The 15499-nt window shown below is 38.6% G+C and overlaps 1 protein-coding gene across 17 annotated transcripts in view; it reads right to left on the bottom strand.

The window, feature by feature from the left end:
- The window catches only part of PUM1 (pumilio RNA binding family member 1), a 167459-nt gene that overhangs the window by 65746 nt on the left and 86214 nt on the right, over positions 1-15499 (bottom strand). For 13 of the 17 annotated variants that reach the window (XM_020983368.2, XM_020983361.2, XM_020983367.2 and 10 more), the window contains 2 exons: positions 8882-9048; positions 7070-7340 (listed from right to left, as the gene is read on the bottom strand). The exons of the other annotated variants lie outside the window; for them this stretch is intronic. In XM_020983368.2, coding sequence (XP_020839027.2) covers positions 7070-7340; positions 8882-9048 — 438 coding nt within the window. The remainder of the gene's footprint in view (positions 1-7069; positions 7341-8881; positions 9049-15499) is intronic. 17 annotated transcript variants of the gene reach the window in all.

The following is a 15499-nucleotide window of genomic DNA, read 5'->3' as shown; positions in this document are numbered from 1 at the left end:
TGCTGACTGCCAGGTCCCTTCCTACTGTGTAAGTTTCTCTGGAAAGAAAGGATCAGGGAAGGAAAGTTCTTGGAAAAGTCAAAGGCACCACGGAAATGACAAGCATTATGAAGCTGCATTTTGAGAAGTTTCTGTGGATTATTCTAAAATCAAATTATGTGAAGAAAAAATTATTTTTGCTCCCAAAGATGATTTGTACAAGCTTGAAATAGTTAACCATTCACTCAACATCCCATCAAAGAAAACTGTGAACAGCTTGCCAAATTATCACCATTTCCCGCAGATTAAAGGAACATCCCAGTTGGGTCCACTGCCTGCCTACATACACGTCATGCTGCCAAGCTTAAAATGCAAACTGGCATTCCTCTGACATTTATTTCATCCTAACGTCTACAAAGAATGTGTGGCTACATAATAATTGATTTAACAATTTAATTTCTAAATCTTTTACGTTCAGCATAATATTTCTCCTACTTTAAAAAATTCTTCCATTAGACTATTTTAAAGTTAAACAAAATTTTACATAAAGTACAAAAAAATGCTCATTTGCAATGGTGTAAAATTTCAACTTGGGTTTTTGTTGTTACACAGAAAAAAATATTGCCCGGTGATAATAACCTAAAACAACGTATGGCAGATGCAAGTAACTGTGTGCTTCTATAACTACTTCAATAAAATCAGTTCTACCAAAAAAGCTTTTAAAATACATATTTTAAAAGTCCGTGCATAATACTGATGAGAAATAAGATTCACATCCACTGGTGTAAGGAATTTCCAGAAGATGAGTTTTGGAGGAAAAGTTCTATTACACCATTATTGAAATAATCACCAGAATGTTAAAATACTCTTTTACTCCAAGCTGGGAAGAGAGTTAAGAAGCTATTAGGACACACATGACTCCCATTAAATATCAACTTGAGCCTAACATTAAGTACCATGATTGACATTAAATTTGCATCAGAAATGAGGGAAAAATACCTTTTCCCCACTTTAAGTCTTAGCACACACTGTGGACCTACTAAGCAAGCAGCCAAGATGAACAACCTGATAGAAAAACCAGTGATCATCGGGTCAAATTCTAGAGGAAGGCAAATTCTGGGTTAATGACCTGGGCAGTTATACTACTTGAAAAATTAAGTAAAACAAATTTCACAGCAGCCACTGACAGTAAATGTTAGAAACAAATGGCAATCTTAGTAAGCAGGCACAGACAGGTAGCAGCCTACAAAGAAATCAACAAATGAGGAAGAGAAAGAGACTTTGCCAGCCTATCAGATCCCTTGGCTTAAAGATTACTATCCGATGAGGGCTGGTTTCTTCCTACCACACACCACCCACATCAAGTCTAAACTTGTCTTCTTGGCAGGGCCCTACAAATGCAGGCCTCATTCCAACCATCTAGTCACATGCCCATATCTTAGGCCCCACCCACCATTCTCGAGGACCAATTCTGCCTTTATTTTCTTAGCACCTTCTTCAAACCCAATGGAGGCACACTCACAGTCTGTATCATACTGACTTGTGAACATTTCTTGTTGTCTCAATGAAATTTTAAGCCTCAACAGCACAGGATATTGTCTTTGTGTTCCTATCAGAACAAGCCAGTATTTAAATGTTGAAATGAAGGTTACCTCACCCCAAATTCTCTAGTAATGTAAACTGTGCCCATATGTTAGGGCCCATCACAAATACCAGCTCTTCCATTAAATCTTTCCTACATACTCTAGCCTTCATTAATGTCTTCCTTATTTGAATTTAGCATACGAATGAGTGGAATTAAACAGGCAATCTCCTACCTAAACCTGCACACGACATCCAGAAACACTGCTTCTTCCTATCTGCTTCTTCCTTCTCCCCTTCCACCTGGGATCAATCCCCTTCCCTGCCCCAGCTTCTACTTCTCACACCACTGCCTAAAACAGAGAAAGGTGGCAGTATGGAAAATGGTGTAGAGAAAGAGAAAGAAGGAAAGGCTAGTCAGCCCCATAACTACTTATCCTGTGCTCTCCTCACCCCCCTCCCATTAGAGCCAGCAGCTGTTCCCATCCCATTTCCCCATCATCACTCCAACCTTGCTCTTCAATCAAGGAGCCTGCTACCACCTCAACAGCAGGTAAGGCTAAGGAATGAACCCCTAATCCCCACTTTGTATTGAAGTATATTCCCACCCAAACCTGCCAGTTTGGAATGCATTTTTTTTTAATTGTTAGAGATGGCCAAATTCACAAACACCTGATGATTAGGCTTTGGGGACCTGGCCTGGGACCCTCACCACCATGTATAATATTGTTTCAATGGGAAAACACATTCTGAGCTCCAAAGAGCTGACTTGACTTACAGCCTTATTAGTCTGTCTCTAAAATGCTGGATGCTCTTCCCTATTTCATACATCAGCCTAATCCTCACAATGATAGTACTTATCTTGTGGATTCTGTCTTCTACTCCTTTTGTGTCCTCTCTAGCTCCCAACCCAATGATAATGTGAGAGTAAGTTTAAAATTCCTTCAGAGCCAGTAACAACAGACCCTAACAGTTAAACCACCCTTTCTTAGTAAATAACATGTGGTTCCCAATCTTTTGCTTAATGCTCAAACAACTGAGTCTCGATTCAAGACTCTCCCTGCTCCGGCCCCATCCTGTCTACCTAACTTTAGTATCCACATTTCCCATGGCATACTCAGTTCTAGTCAGGTTGGCCTGTTCCGTGCCTTCACAGCCTCATGATCAGCCTCATTTTGAAGCCATTATATTTATACTACTCAAAACTGGGAATGTCCTTCCCCTGGTCATCCTTCAGGGTTGAGATGAAGGCCCATAACCTAGATAAACCTGATAATCAGGCTTTTTTTCCAGACCTGTTCTGTCTCTCTCCCTCCTCTAATGTAAACCACCCATTAAGGTTCCAGATTCAATTCCACGCCTTTCCACAAAAAAGGTGTTCCCTAATCCTGCCCAAATCCATTGTTTCCCCCTCCCCTGAACTCATATCATTTACTGGTGATTTCACTCTGGAGGCACTAAAAACATACGTCTATTCACCATTAAATAAATCTCACATGAGTATGTCCTGCCTCCTCAACTAGACTGCAAGCCCCTAGAAAGCAGTTATTTCTCCCTCAGGCCCAAGCAAACAGTAGATACACAAAAAGTTAAAATAAATTTTTAAATGGGGCAATAAAAGGCTGAATCAATTAAAGCCTAAATACCTCAAAAGGAACCAAGAAAACCTGTTCCTGAAGGGCTAAATACAATGATTAAAAGAAATACTAGGGGGGCGGCTCAGTGGCGCAGCGGATAGAGCACCAGCCCTGGATTTAGGGGGACCTGAGTTCAAATCCGGCCTCAAACACATAACACTAGCTGTGTGACCCTGGGCAAGTCACTTAACCCCTAGCCAAAAAAAAGAAAAAAGAAATACTAGAGCATGGGAGGCCACCAAAACAAAACAAAAAAAAAAACCCACTGTAGTATGTAGCTTAATAAAGCAGGACAATTAAAATTTTCACCCATGGGTATAAGTCAACTACCTTCAGGACAAATTCTAAGAGGTCTCACTCCTCTTATTGTCCTGGAATTTTGTTGTTCTAAATATAGAATTTTAGAATTGGAAGGAACCAAAGTTGGTCGGCATTTATCTATTACCCTGACACCAGTGGACCATCAGCTAGGACTTAGAAATCAAGCTAATCCCCAGCAATATTGTTCCTAGATCTCTGTCCCAAAGAGACAAAAGAAAGAGGAAAAAGGACCCATTCGTACAAAAATATTCACAACATTTTTATTGTGGTGGCAAGGAACTGCAAACTAAGAGAATGTCCATCAATTGGGGAATGACCAACTAAGATATGGTATATGAATGTGAGGGAATATAAACTTGCTGTTAAAAAAAAATGGAGGAATGGTTTCAGAGAAACCTAATAAGACTTCTATAAAATGATGCAGAGTGAAATGAACAGAACCAAGAAAACAATTTATACAATAACAGTAATGTGGTAGAGACAAACAACTCTGAAAGACTTAGGGACCTTGATCAACACAATAACCAACCATAATTCTGGAGAACTCATGACAACGTATTACTCACCTCCTGACAGAGGGACGGTAAATTCAAGAGAGTATTTTTTTAAATGTGGCCAATTTGGGAATTTGTTTTCCTTTGACATTTATTTGCTCATAAGCTTTTTCTTGCTATTGTTTTTTTTTGGGGGGGGAGTGAGGGGGGGAGAACCACATGGAAGGGAAAGGATCTGAAAGTAAAATAATTAATGACAGAATGTGGATCTAAAATAAATTTTAATTTAAAAAGAAAGCTAATCTGTGCATTCAGGTAATTATAAAACCATAATATTTCACTTGATTGGTATCATATATTAACAAAAACATTATGGAATTTGAGGATGAGAGGAAGGTGGTGTTCAAAGTGATATTTTGAGCATATATTTTATTAATGATGTATGAATAAAAATGAAAAGAACAAATAACAATATCGACAGACAGGAGGTCAGGAAAGATTAATGTAAACACAACAGAAATAACATGACCATTACTGACAGGAAATCAAACATTCTTGCTACCTTATGGTTCTATAAAAGAATTAAGACAATAGGAGGCTAAAGGGAATATTACTCAGGGATCATGACATACTTGTTCTGGACATGACACTATCAAATTCAGTGCAATCTATCGAGAGCAACAAGGGAAATTAGACCCTTTACAGAGATATTATACAGCTAAAGCTCATCTTCTATGACCCCTTTTATGCCTAAAATCCTCATGTCTCAGGAACTAGAGGATTTCCAAATAAAACTGAGAGAAAACTAAATACCACACATTATGCACCAAATTATATGACATCATGGAAGCAAACGTGTGTATAACTATGCAAGTTGACACATGCACAGATACACACACACACACACACACACACACACACAAGGGTTAAATATTTTTAGGTACTCAAGAACTGACTTTTACAGTCTGATTTTTTGATTGGCAAAAGAAATTTAAAAAAAAAATCAAAGGAAACTCCAACAAGAAGGTAAGGAGAGTTAGAACAGTTAAGAAAGAATGAAGATTTCTAGTTGAGTAGATGTTTTAAGACTGAAGACACATTTTTCTATGGTAGCTAGGAAAAAAGAAATCAGTTCCTGTAGAAATCAGGAATGGCCAAAGAAGAATTGGAAGAGTAGAATTTGAAAGAAAAAAAGTTTTTTCAGAAAGTTTGGAATAGTTTGATCCCTTGGGTAGCTAGACAGAGGAAACTAGATCAAATGACTTCAATAAAACCTGTTTCCAACTTGGAAAAAAATTGGAATAGACACAGGAACTATATGCTGCGTTCCCGTACTTCCCTACTATCTAAGGCTTCAACCATCATTATCATTACTCGAAATGACTAGTATGAAAGTATCCTACTACTGAAATAACTCAATAGGAAAAGGGGAATGAATGAAAGGAAGGAATTCCACGTTCTTCAGTATATGTACCTAAAAGAAAAGCCAAGATCCCCTGGCAGGGGGCACTGTATGACAAGAAAGGAAGGAAGACAGAGAGCCATAGACTAGATTGGGTAAATGAACACAAGGACCCACAAATGAATAGAACATCGGTCTCAAATGCTACTGTCTTTTAAGAAGAAATTTCCCATGACCTTTATTTTAACAACCAGAAATGTGAGTGGGTACAGAGTGGACACCCTGTTATAATATCTGAATAAAGAGATAAGACGGACAAGTCTTTTGATATATCTCTCTAGATTGAAAAAAAAAAGCTGTGAATTCAGTATTGGCACTGAAAGAATAAAGTATCTACAGGTTGACTAAGAAAGTTTTTGGGTTCTTTCCCTAACAAATATATAGTAAACTCTCTGTTATCTGGCATTCTATCATAAATCAGGAATACATTTTTACTAAACCAGGATTCCTATTAAGCTTGTGTTTTAAAATAAGAACAGCCCCCAAGCAGAGTCAGAATTCCTAACCATAAACCATATCTATATACCCATACGTCCCCAACCCTGAAGATTTTCTGGAAACCTTCCCCCCTCTGAACTTATGGTTATAAAAACTCAATATCATGAAAATTATATTATTATGAAATGCCTTTGGAGTCTCTTAAATATGATTCTAACTCATCCTTCATTTGAAATCAGGAAAGATAGCTACTTGCTGTTTTAAAACCCTTAATAAATAAGGCAAAGCTATAACTTAAGAGCACACTGTAGCCATTCTACGTACTTCTATGAAATTTCTGGAAAAACTCTCCTTTTCTCCCCAAAAGCCAGCAGGATCATTAAATACCAGACCTATTGTCTGGCAAGGCCCTAATCCTAAATTATTATTACTTAATGTATACAAGGTAAAGTCTGCTAACAAGTTCAGAAATGTTATTTTAAAAGAACCCACAATCTTACTGGCTTCCACTTCAATACTTCAAAGATCTAACGTTCTCACCTTGAATAAGTTGTAATCCTTACAAACCTAGAGTTTATATGGCTAAAATAATTAATTCCATAACATCTAACCCTTTAAAGTTTAGAAAATCACTTGACACACACTGTACTCCTAATCTAGCCTATGAAAACTCTGAGTGGCTTTTAGTAAAAGTTTATATTCTAATTTGTAGAAAATTTAGTAATCCACAATTTTTTTATAATAGCTTTTTGTTAACCAGAAAATTCCACTCCTGACTATGTCTGATAACAGAGAGTTTGCTACTAAAACAATTAACAGTGGGAAAACGGTGACAGGGACAGGTCATACATCTCACAAACACTTGACCCCAAGTTTAACAGAGGTCCATGAGTTGGCCTTAGAGTCAGAGGACTTGGATTTCAAGCCCTGACTCTTGACACCTCCTGGCTGTGTGATCCTGCCCAAGTCACTGAACTTCTCAGTGCCCCCAAGCAATTCTCTAAGAATCGACGTTATAGAGGAAGTGCTGATCTACATTGGTGGAAGAAGTTTCTGTACTGAGAAATACCCACACCAATGAAATCTGGTTCAGGCCAGACCCCTTATTGTGCTTACTGAAGAGACTGGGAAGAGGGTGACAGAGACACACACAGTACCTGTTGTTGAGAATTGTAGTCAAAGAGTCCCACAGTTGCTGCTCCTGAGTCCACAGGTACCTGCGTGCCTGAATAATCAAACTGAAGAGGCTCCATGCCAACATGCTCCATGGGGTCCAAGGGGACACTCTGGGACTCCATGTTGGAGAAATCCTCCACAGGCTTGGCACCATTAGTGCTGGTCAGCTGGGCTAAGCCCTCAGAACCATTCTGGTTTGGACCCAGAAGATCCACTTCATTAGCAGAGTTCTGGCAATTACCAGGGGTACGGCTAAACAGAAAAAGTAAAGGGCATTAAACCTTATTTTGAGGGGGAATACCAAAACAACGAAAGCTAAGGACAACGTCCCTGATATCTTTAATCATCAACAGTAGTTAACATTAGCAACCACCAGAATTTGTTGTGGAACATCTTTGCCACAATGATTTAGAAAAACCAGAGATTATTTCTGGGTTTTATAACACATGTAATCATCCTCGGAAATAACTTTTTCACCTGAAAAAACATAATTACTATCAAGCTCCGCTCACTTTACAAAATGGGAGAGTATAACTCATAACTTCCAAGATAACATTTACATATGCAAAGCTGATAACATTAAAAAAAAACTGTTTAAAGCTAGGTTTATCTTTAAAAAGATGTTTTTTAAGTAGAATTTTTTGTTTAATGTAAAAACCTCAAATAAAGACCTTTGTAGATGTTACCTGGCTATAACTCACAAATGCTCTTTGACAAGAAACAACAGGTAAATTCAGAAGTGTACTGCTGGCTTCGGAGAAATCACCCTCCCTAAGTTATGATAATCTAGAACATTCATAGAGTCCTTTCAGTTTTACAGTATAGTACAAGGATGCAAAAGGAATGTGTGAGATGTGCTAAACACATAGAAACATAGAAGAATGTGATTTCAAAGCCAGCAGGTGGGAGGGGTTTGGGATCTGGATATCCAACAATACCGTCCCACCATCACCAACAGAAATCCTGCAACTAACATAAAGAGTTCCATTTCTCAAGGGAATAGGCTATGACTTTCCCCTCAGAAAAACACTGCCACAGTTGCATGTCACATGAAATTATACTGAAAGGGAACCCAGGATCTGATTTGCATGAGTTCCGTGGTATTAATTTCTTCAAATGAAAGAACTTTTTTTTTAATCCTAAGCTATGTAGATTAGATGTGGTATGCTGTATGGTTGAGATGGGTAGACCACTAGTATTCTTTTAACAACAGATCTCATCAGTGTAGATCAACATTAAGTGTTTTAAAACTTAAATTCCCACTGACAAAAGGGGAAGGCAGCCCAGAAGTGTGCTGGAGGTCAAGAAGAAGCCAACCTGCGATTTAAAAACTCACACATGAATAAATGAGTTGAATGTATTGGGGGAGGTGGGGGTGAGAATGGGAGGGAACAGGGATTACTACAAATACTATCACCGTGCCTATTTTCTATTCTTGCAGGGTTAAGACCTACCAATAGGATGGAAGGAAATCATTATTTGACTAGGGCCAATCACTTAGCCTGTCTCAGTTTCCTCATTTGAAAAATGGGAATACCTGCTCATCAGGATCCACTCAAATAATGAATGTGAAGATTCCTTGAAAAGTACAAAGCACTCTATTATATGCCCCACCAACTCTTAGAAAACTAAGCTCTCCCTAATGGTTTACAAATATTCACACTTTCTGATCTTATAAAGCATGGCCTATGCTAGACAGACACAACTCTATGGAATGCTACTTTCCAAAACTAAACAAGGAAAAACCCACAGCCCCCCTTCAAAATCAGAAGTGTAAAAAAAAAAATACGAACCTAAAATCTTTGACGTCTGCATCAATCCCATTCTGTACTGGCAAACCATTGGTCTTGTCAATCACATCACCCTCCTCCTTCAAATCTCCTAGCTTATCTCCATCAAATGTACCCTTGTTCTTCTTTTCACCTTTGTCGTTTTCATCACTGTCTGCATCCCTTGGGCCCTGTTTAAAAAATAGCTTCAGCTTCACTAATTATCATCAATTAATATTTACTGGGCACCCATTGTCCACCCTACTATACTAAGCATTGATATAAAAAATAAATAAAAATTTAAAAAAAAATAAAATAAAGGGAAATGGTCCCAGTCTTTGTATATATTATACAATCCAATGAATGGACAACACAGAGACAAGCACAGAACGCAAAATTGAGTTTGGGCCAAATGTGAAAAGACGTATATGCATTTCACTAGGAAAAAAATCCTTCTCTCATTGACTCCCGTAGTCAGAGCCAAAAATGGTCTTACCATCCCAAGTGACTCCCGTCCTACTTCCTCTCCTTTTCTGCCCAATGGCCACTCCACGCTATTCAGAGCTACCCCTCTCTTCCCAAGCACATTCTATTTATAACATTAAAGTTCTTGAGCCTTTTAATGTGGGAATTCTGTAAGGACAAAAAGGTTGCCCAGCCTATAAAAATGAAAATGTCCCACACTCTGGTCCAGTCCTTCCCCACTGTTAATTTAACCAGAATGCCATTATTCCCTTTCCCAATTTGATATGCCCTGATTCCTAAGGTCTGGTAGCCAACTCATTTATACCTCATAGATGTTTTACCCTTGGCCCCCTGAACATGCCCAATTCACTTTCACCATCATCTCAATTTCAACCCCAAAAGCAGAACTCCTAATATCACATACAACTAAGAAATCATTGCTGGATTTTGATTAATTTTAAAAACATTTAATCAAACAATCATTTGAAGAGGGCACTTGAAGCCTGAAAAAAGCAGGAATATTCATATCATGGTTCTACTCCTTATCATCATGCCATAAGTGGAACAAATGGGGTACATTAAATCTTAATATAAATGTGACCTCATTTGCCTCTGAAAAAGCTCAATCTATAAAGCTTCAAAATGTAGGCCTGAAAGAGAAAGCATCAAGACTAATGCCATAGCTGTAAGCCTCAACTCCTAGGGGGTCCTCAATATAAACAAAACTTTTCTTTCCAGTTTCATAACACCAGTCAAACCAAGGCAATAGAAAAGTAGCCTTCTCCCATTTCCCCACTCCCCCCCCAAAAAAAATGGAAAAAGCACAGACTAGAAAAGCAGATGTTAGAGTGAAACAAAAGAAACATACCATATTGAGAAATGGACTTGTGGGATTATGATGAGATTTGATATGCTCAGAGAACCCTATCTAAGGGTAGGCAACCACAGTTTTTATTTAGTGAGAGGGATTAAAACATTTGTTATTCTGAGTGATTCCACAGCTGAATTTAGGTTACAGAGCTAAAATAAGACCCAGGGTTTTGACACAGACCACATCAGGTGAGCCTATGAAAAGAAGGTCCACACCACAATGCCTACACAAGGAGCATGTAATGTGGCTCAGGTGATCACAATCAAGTCCAGGCTACAGCAGGCCCCTATACCTACTTGAATAGGATGCAGGCCCAAATTCTAAGTGAAGCAAGACTCATCTTGGTTTACTAGAAGGACTTGGTTCCTGCTGCACACTAATCAACGAATGCCTCTTAACAGTTCTTTTCTCAGTTCCAATTGCCTGTGACCTTTCTGCAGCATATGACATCATGTGCAATATTCCTGCCTTTGGGCCATTAAACCATATCTATATCTATCTCTATCTACATATCTATGTCTATACACACACACACACACACACACAGATATAGATAGATAGATAAATAGGGCTTTGTAAAGCTTCAAGTCCTATATAAATGCATGCTGCTATTATTACCATTCCTATTGATACATTCTTCTCCTCCCTTGGGATCTAAGAAACCTGTCTCCTGATTTCCCTTCAATCCTTTGGAACACTTTCATCTCTTCTTGCCCCCTAAGTGAAGGAAACTACATAGTTATCTTTAGCCCTCTTCTCTTTCTCACTTTACCTGGATAACTACTAACTTTAGTCACAGGCTTATTCTTCTGATGATATCATATGGCTGCCTACTATCTCCAAACAATCAAAACTGTAGGTGTGCCACAAGGAGATGGAGAAGCTCATGATGAGGATAGTACACAGGCTACATACATGATTAGCAGTGACCAGAGCACAAGAAATGGCCTCAAACATACCATCCAGGAAATGCAAAAATGTACATCAGAAAGGGAAGCTAGTTGCGTGGCTGGGTGCATCTGTGAATGCACGTTTACATGGGGGGGGGGGGACCGCGCGCGCGCGCAGAGAAGCAATTGGAGAGAGGAGCAGATGGTAGACCAAATCAATGCTATTCTCATACTCATGAAACATGGGAAAACAGCCACCAATGTGCACTAGAACAACCCTCAAGGGAATAGTTATGGAATGCCTGCTCAAGAATCATGTGGGATGCAAGAGTATGGATGGGTTTGACAGCATGCTCATTGATAAGATCACAGGACTGAAGCTGTAGGAGATGTGGACTTGACTCAAAATTATCCACCTCAGAGCTTCTTTAGCATGTTCAACTACCTGATAACTATTTCCATTTTGGCGTCTTCTTGGCACCTCAAACTTGTGTGTACAAAACAGTTCCTCATCTAACTCCTCCACACACCACTCCTCTCCACTTTCCTAGTGTTAGAACTAATATCCTCCCAGTCACCAAACCTCAAAACCTCAGAGTGAACTTCTTCCTTGCTAAGTCTTATTGGTTCTATCTCTGCAATATTTCTCAAATCTAATCCCACTCCTCCAACCACGGGTTTCAAGTCTTTATAATTTAACTCAAGGATTAATGTATCATCCACCTCATTAGTTTCCTTGTCTACACTTCACAACACTTCCCTGATCATCTTCCTAATGCACAGGTATGACCATGTGGTCTTGTTTTCAAACAAAAACCTTCAGTGGTTCTCCACTATTAGGATAAAACATTACCTCCTGGGCCTGTCATTTAAGGCTTTTCATAATACTGCTCCGACTTATAGTTCCAGATTTATTTCATATGATATATGAAATACAATCTAGGTATACATATAGAAATAAATGTGATACATGTATATATCATGCAATACATCCCCTCAAACTCCATATACCAAATTAAATTAGTAGTTTTCATTTTAACTCTTCCTGTCTTTTCTCACCTACACTGACCTGGGCCAGAAGGACTAGAAAACAAGCTTTCTTCAACCTCTGCATGCAAAAAATTCTTCCTTCAAGGCTCTTCAGGAGCTAACTTCTTAAAGTAAGCCTTCCTTCAGCGTGCCAATTTGAGTGATTTCTCCCTCACATTTTTTGGTTTATTTTCTTACATTATTTTGTTGACCCTCACTTTTGCTTCCATCATATTTGAGCTTTTAATCAAACTAACAACAAACATTTATTAAACAGTGTCAGGCACTGTGCTAAATACTAGATCATTCTTTTTAGTTGTACATGTTGTATACCACCATTGGAAAATAAACTCTGTAAGAGCAAGGACTGTTACATATTTCCTCTCTGCATCCCCAGAGCCTTACACATGCTATGTGTTTAATCAAGTCTGTTGACTCAAACTGCACATAGTTATTGATTCCCTGAAATGATGTGACCCAGAAAGGTGGGATTATAATGCATACCGCACTAAGCAGCTAGGCTCTCTGAAAAGGAAATTTCAGGACCTGTTATGTGTAGTGACTTACTCTCAATTCAAACAAGGAAATAAAGTAAAAAGACACTACTGGTTAATACAAATGAAGAAAACATCAGAAATTTCAAATTTTAAATGGTTATAAAAACTTAGGTGACAAAACATGGTGAATCAACTGTGTCTAAAGACAGCTGGGGGGGGGCAGCTAGGTGGTGCAGTGGATAGAGCACCGGCCCTGAAGTCAGGAAGATGAGAGTTCAAATCCAGCCTCAGACCAAACACTTGACACTTACTAGCTGTGTGACCCTGGGCAAGCCACTTAACCCCAATTGCCCGGGGGGGGGGGGGGAGAGCAAGAGAGCACGCTGGCCAGGTGAGCATGATTCATCAAGATGGGTCTATGAGGAGAAAGTTCAATTCTGAGATTCTCACCGGTTCAAAGAATGGCTGTGCCAGTGACTATGAACCACCTTAAGATTCCAAATGGACAAAATACCCTAAGAATGCAAGAATCCAGGAAGCCTTGACCTCATGCTGGTCAGTCCAAGGAAAGCTAAAAGATCACTCTCTTCTGAGAGGCAGTCTAACAAGAGAATCTTCTAAACTGATTGAGATAGAAGAGGCTGCAAAAGTAGAGAGATGGTCTCAATCAAACATAACTGTGATTCAGGAACCACATCTTAGGTGGTCATAAAACGGCCACTGGGATGACCTGAACCCTGATACAAGAATCACTACCGTGGAATTCAAGACACCAGAAGAAGACAGCGGGTCAGAGGTACACCCAACTCGGCTCCCCGGGAAGTAGGTGGAAGAATATCAATCTGTCTCTATCAAGGAGGTTGGAAAAATGAATTCTCTACTAGTCACTGCGTTGGGGTCACCAGAAGCCTGGTTGAATGATGTTTGCCTGCAAGATGACTGCCTTGCTAATAAACAAAATTTAATCCCCACTTCATCAGGTTCTGGATTCTCAAAGGTCCCCAGGAGGAGAACTAAAATCTAGTGCCAGGGCACTTCTTCCATAAAACACTACTCCCTGACAGATCACTTTAAATACTAGTATGTTTACTCGAATTTTAACACAAAGGATGGTGCTGAATTCCAAATCACACAGATGAAGTTTGCTTTATGATGGTAACTAATTGCTCTGAATCTGAAAGGAATCCAGGTAGCCCCCTAACCTCACAAGAATACCATCACAGCTAAGACAGAATGGGGTATATGAAAGGATCTGCAGGGAGTAATGATGTGTAATTAAAGGAGGACAGACTTATAGGGAGCACAAGGTATACTCAGTGGATTGGAAGGAAAATTGGTATCCTCTCATTTTCATTCTAAGCTCCTTTTCTGAAAACAAATGTATTTCGTTTTCTGACACCATGAAAGCCACTAAGGCCAGAACACATAACTTGCCATGGCTTCTCCATGGAGCTTTCACAAGCTTAGCATTAACTCACTAAGAGGCACAGACTACACTGGGAAAGTCAGCAGCTTGCAGTTCCATTTAAAACAAAAATGAAAAAGAATTTTTAAAAGTTAAAAATTTTAGTTACTATATGAATAAAGCAGTTTTAAATTTAATACACAAAATACAGTTTTATGAACAGGGATAGGGAATGTATTTCAATGAGTTAACTAAGAAAGTAATTGTAATCAAAGCCACAACAACAAAAAAAAAGTAGTCTACTCCATTATTTATTAAGCGCTTATAATAAGGTATTGGACAAATAATTAAAATACAAAATAAACATGCTAAAGGAGAAAGGTACAAAAGATGGCTTACAGTAACATTAGAAGCGAGTCTTGAAGGATAAAAGGCAGAGAAGACAGACAAAGAAACTGAGAATATTCCAAGTGTTAAAAATGGTATGAGCAAAAATGGGGCAAGTGGCATAACTGTGGAAGAATGGATAGTATAGTCTGGCAGAAGCAGAGAATGTATGAAAGGAGCTGATATTGTACTGTAGAGGAGATTTTCAATTCAAAGGAAGAGGTAAAATCTTGCCACAGTTTTAGCTTGCATTTCTCTTACTTCTTGGAATCTGGAGCAGATTTCCAAAGTGTTCATGGTTTACATTTCTTCTTCAGAAAATTGTTTACTCATTCCCTTGAACCATTTATTTACTGCAAAATGACTCTTGGCCTTAAATATTTCTATTAATATTACAAATTTGTGTACATAGGTACATATATGCTCATGTAAATGGACACACGTATTCCTCTCTGTTTCTAAGATATTTAATTCAAAGATTTTTCCACCAATCAACAAGAAAGTCAAAGACAGAAAAGGTACTATATACATCAGAATTCATATGAACCTATATAAACCAAAATAAGCAGAACCAGGAAAGTGATTAATAGGAAATGAGTACAATAAATAAAAAAGAAAAAGAAAATGTGTAAGATTATTGGAAAGAAAGGGGGCACACTGAGAAATAACTGTGATAAAAGCAATTCATTAACACAACTCTTAAAGGCTATTCCAATGTAGAAAAACAGTAGCTGAGCTATGAAGTCTGCCAGTTTAATTACTCTATTTAATAATCCAAGTAAGACATAATGGGGACTAGACAAGGGTAGTAACAGTGAAATGAAACTGAAACCAAAGGAAAAATCCCTGATTAGTAGATATTGAGCACTGTGCTAGGTGTTAAAGGAGACACAAAGTCATATAAGAAATGGACCCTGTGTAGAACTAAGGCAGTATGCAACCCAGGGACAGTGCAAAGACACAATCAATAAAATTTGGTGACTAATAGGATGTGGGAGGTGGAGTAGAAGAGGAGCAAAGGATAAGTCTGTGGTCTCAAGAACAGGTAATTAATTAGGTACTGATGGTATCATAATGAATATCTGAATTTTCCTATTA

This window comes from Phascolarctos cinereus, unplaced genomic scaffold (assembly GCF_003287225.1).
Source record: "Phascolarctos cinereus isolate Bilbo 61053 unplaced genomic scaffold, phaCin_HiC Scaffold_726;HRSCAF=1367, whole genome shotgun sequence".
NCBI classification, from domain to species: Eukaryota; Metazoa; Chordata; class Mammalia; order Diprotodontia; family Phascolarctidae; genus Phascolarctos; species Phascolarctos cinereus.
Note: the sequence above shows the minus strand (reverse complement) of the source record. Positions and strands in the feature narration are given on the sequence as shown.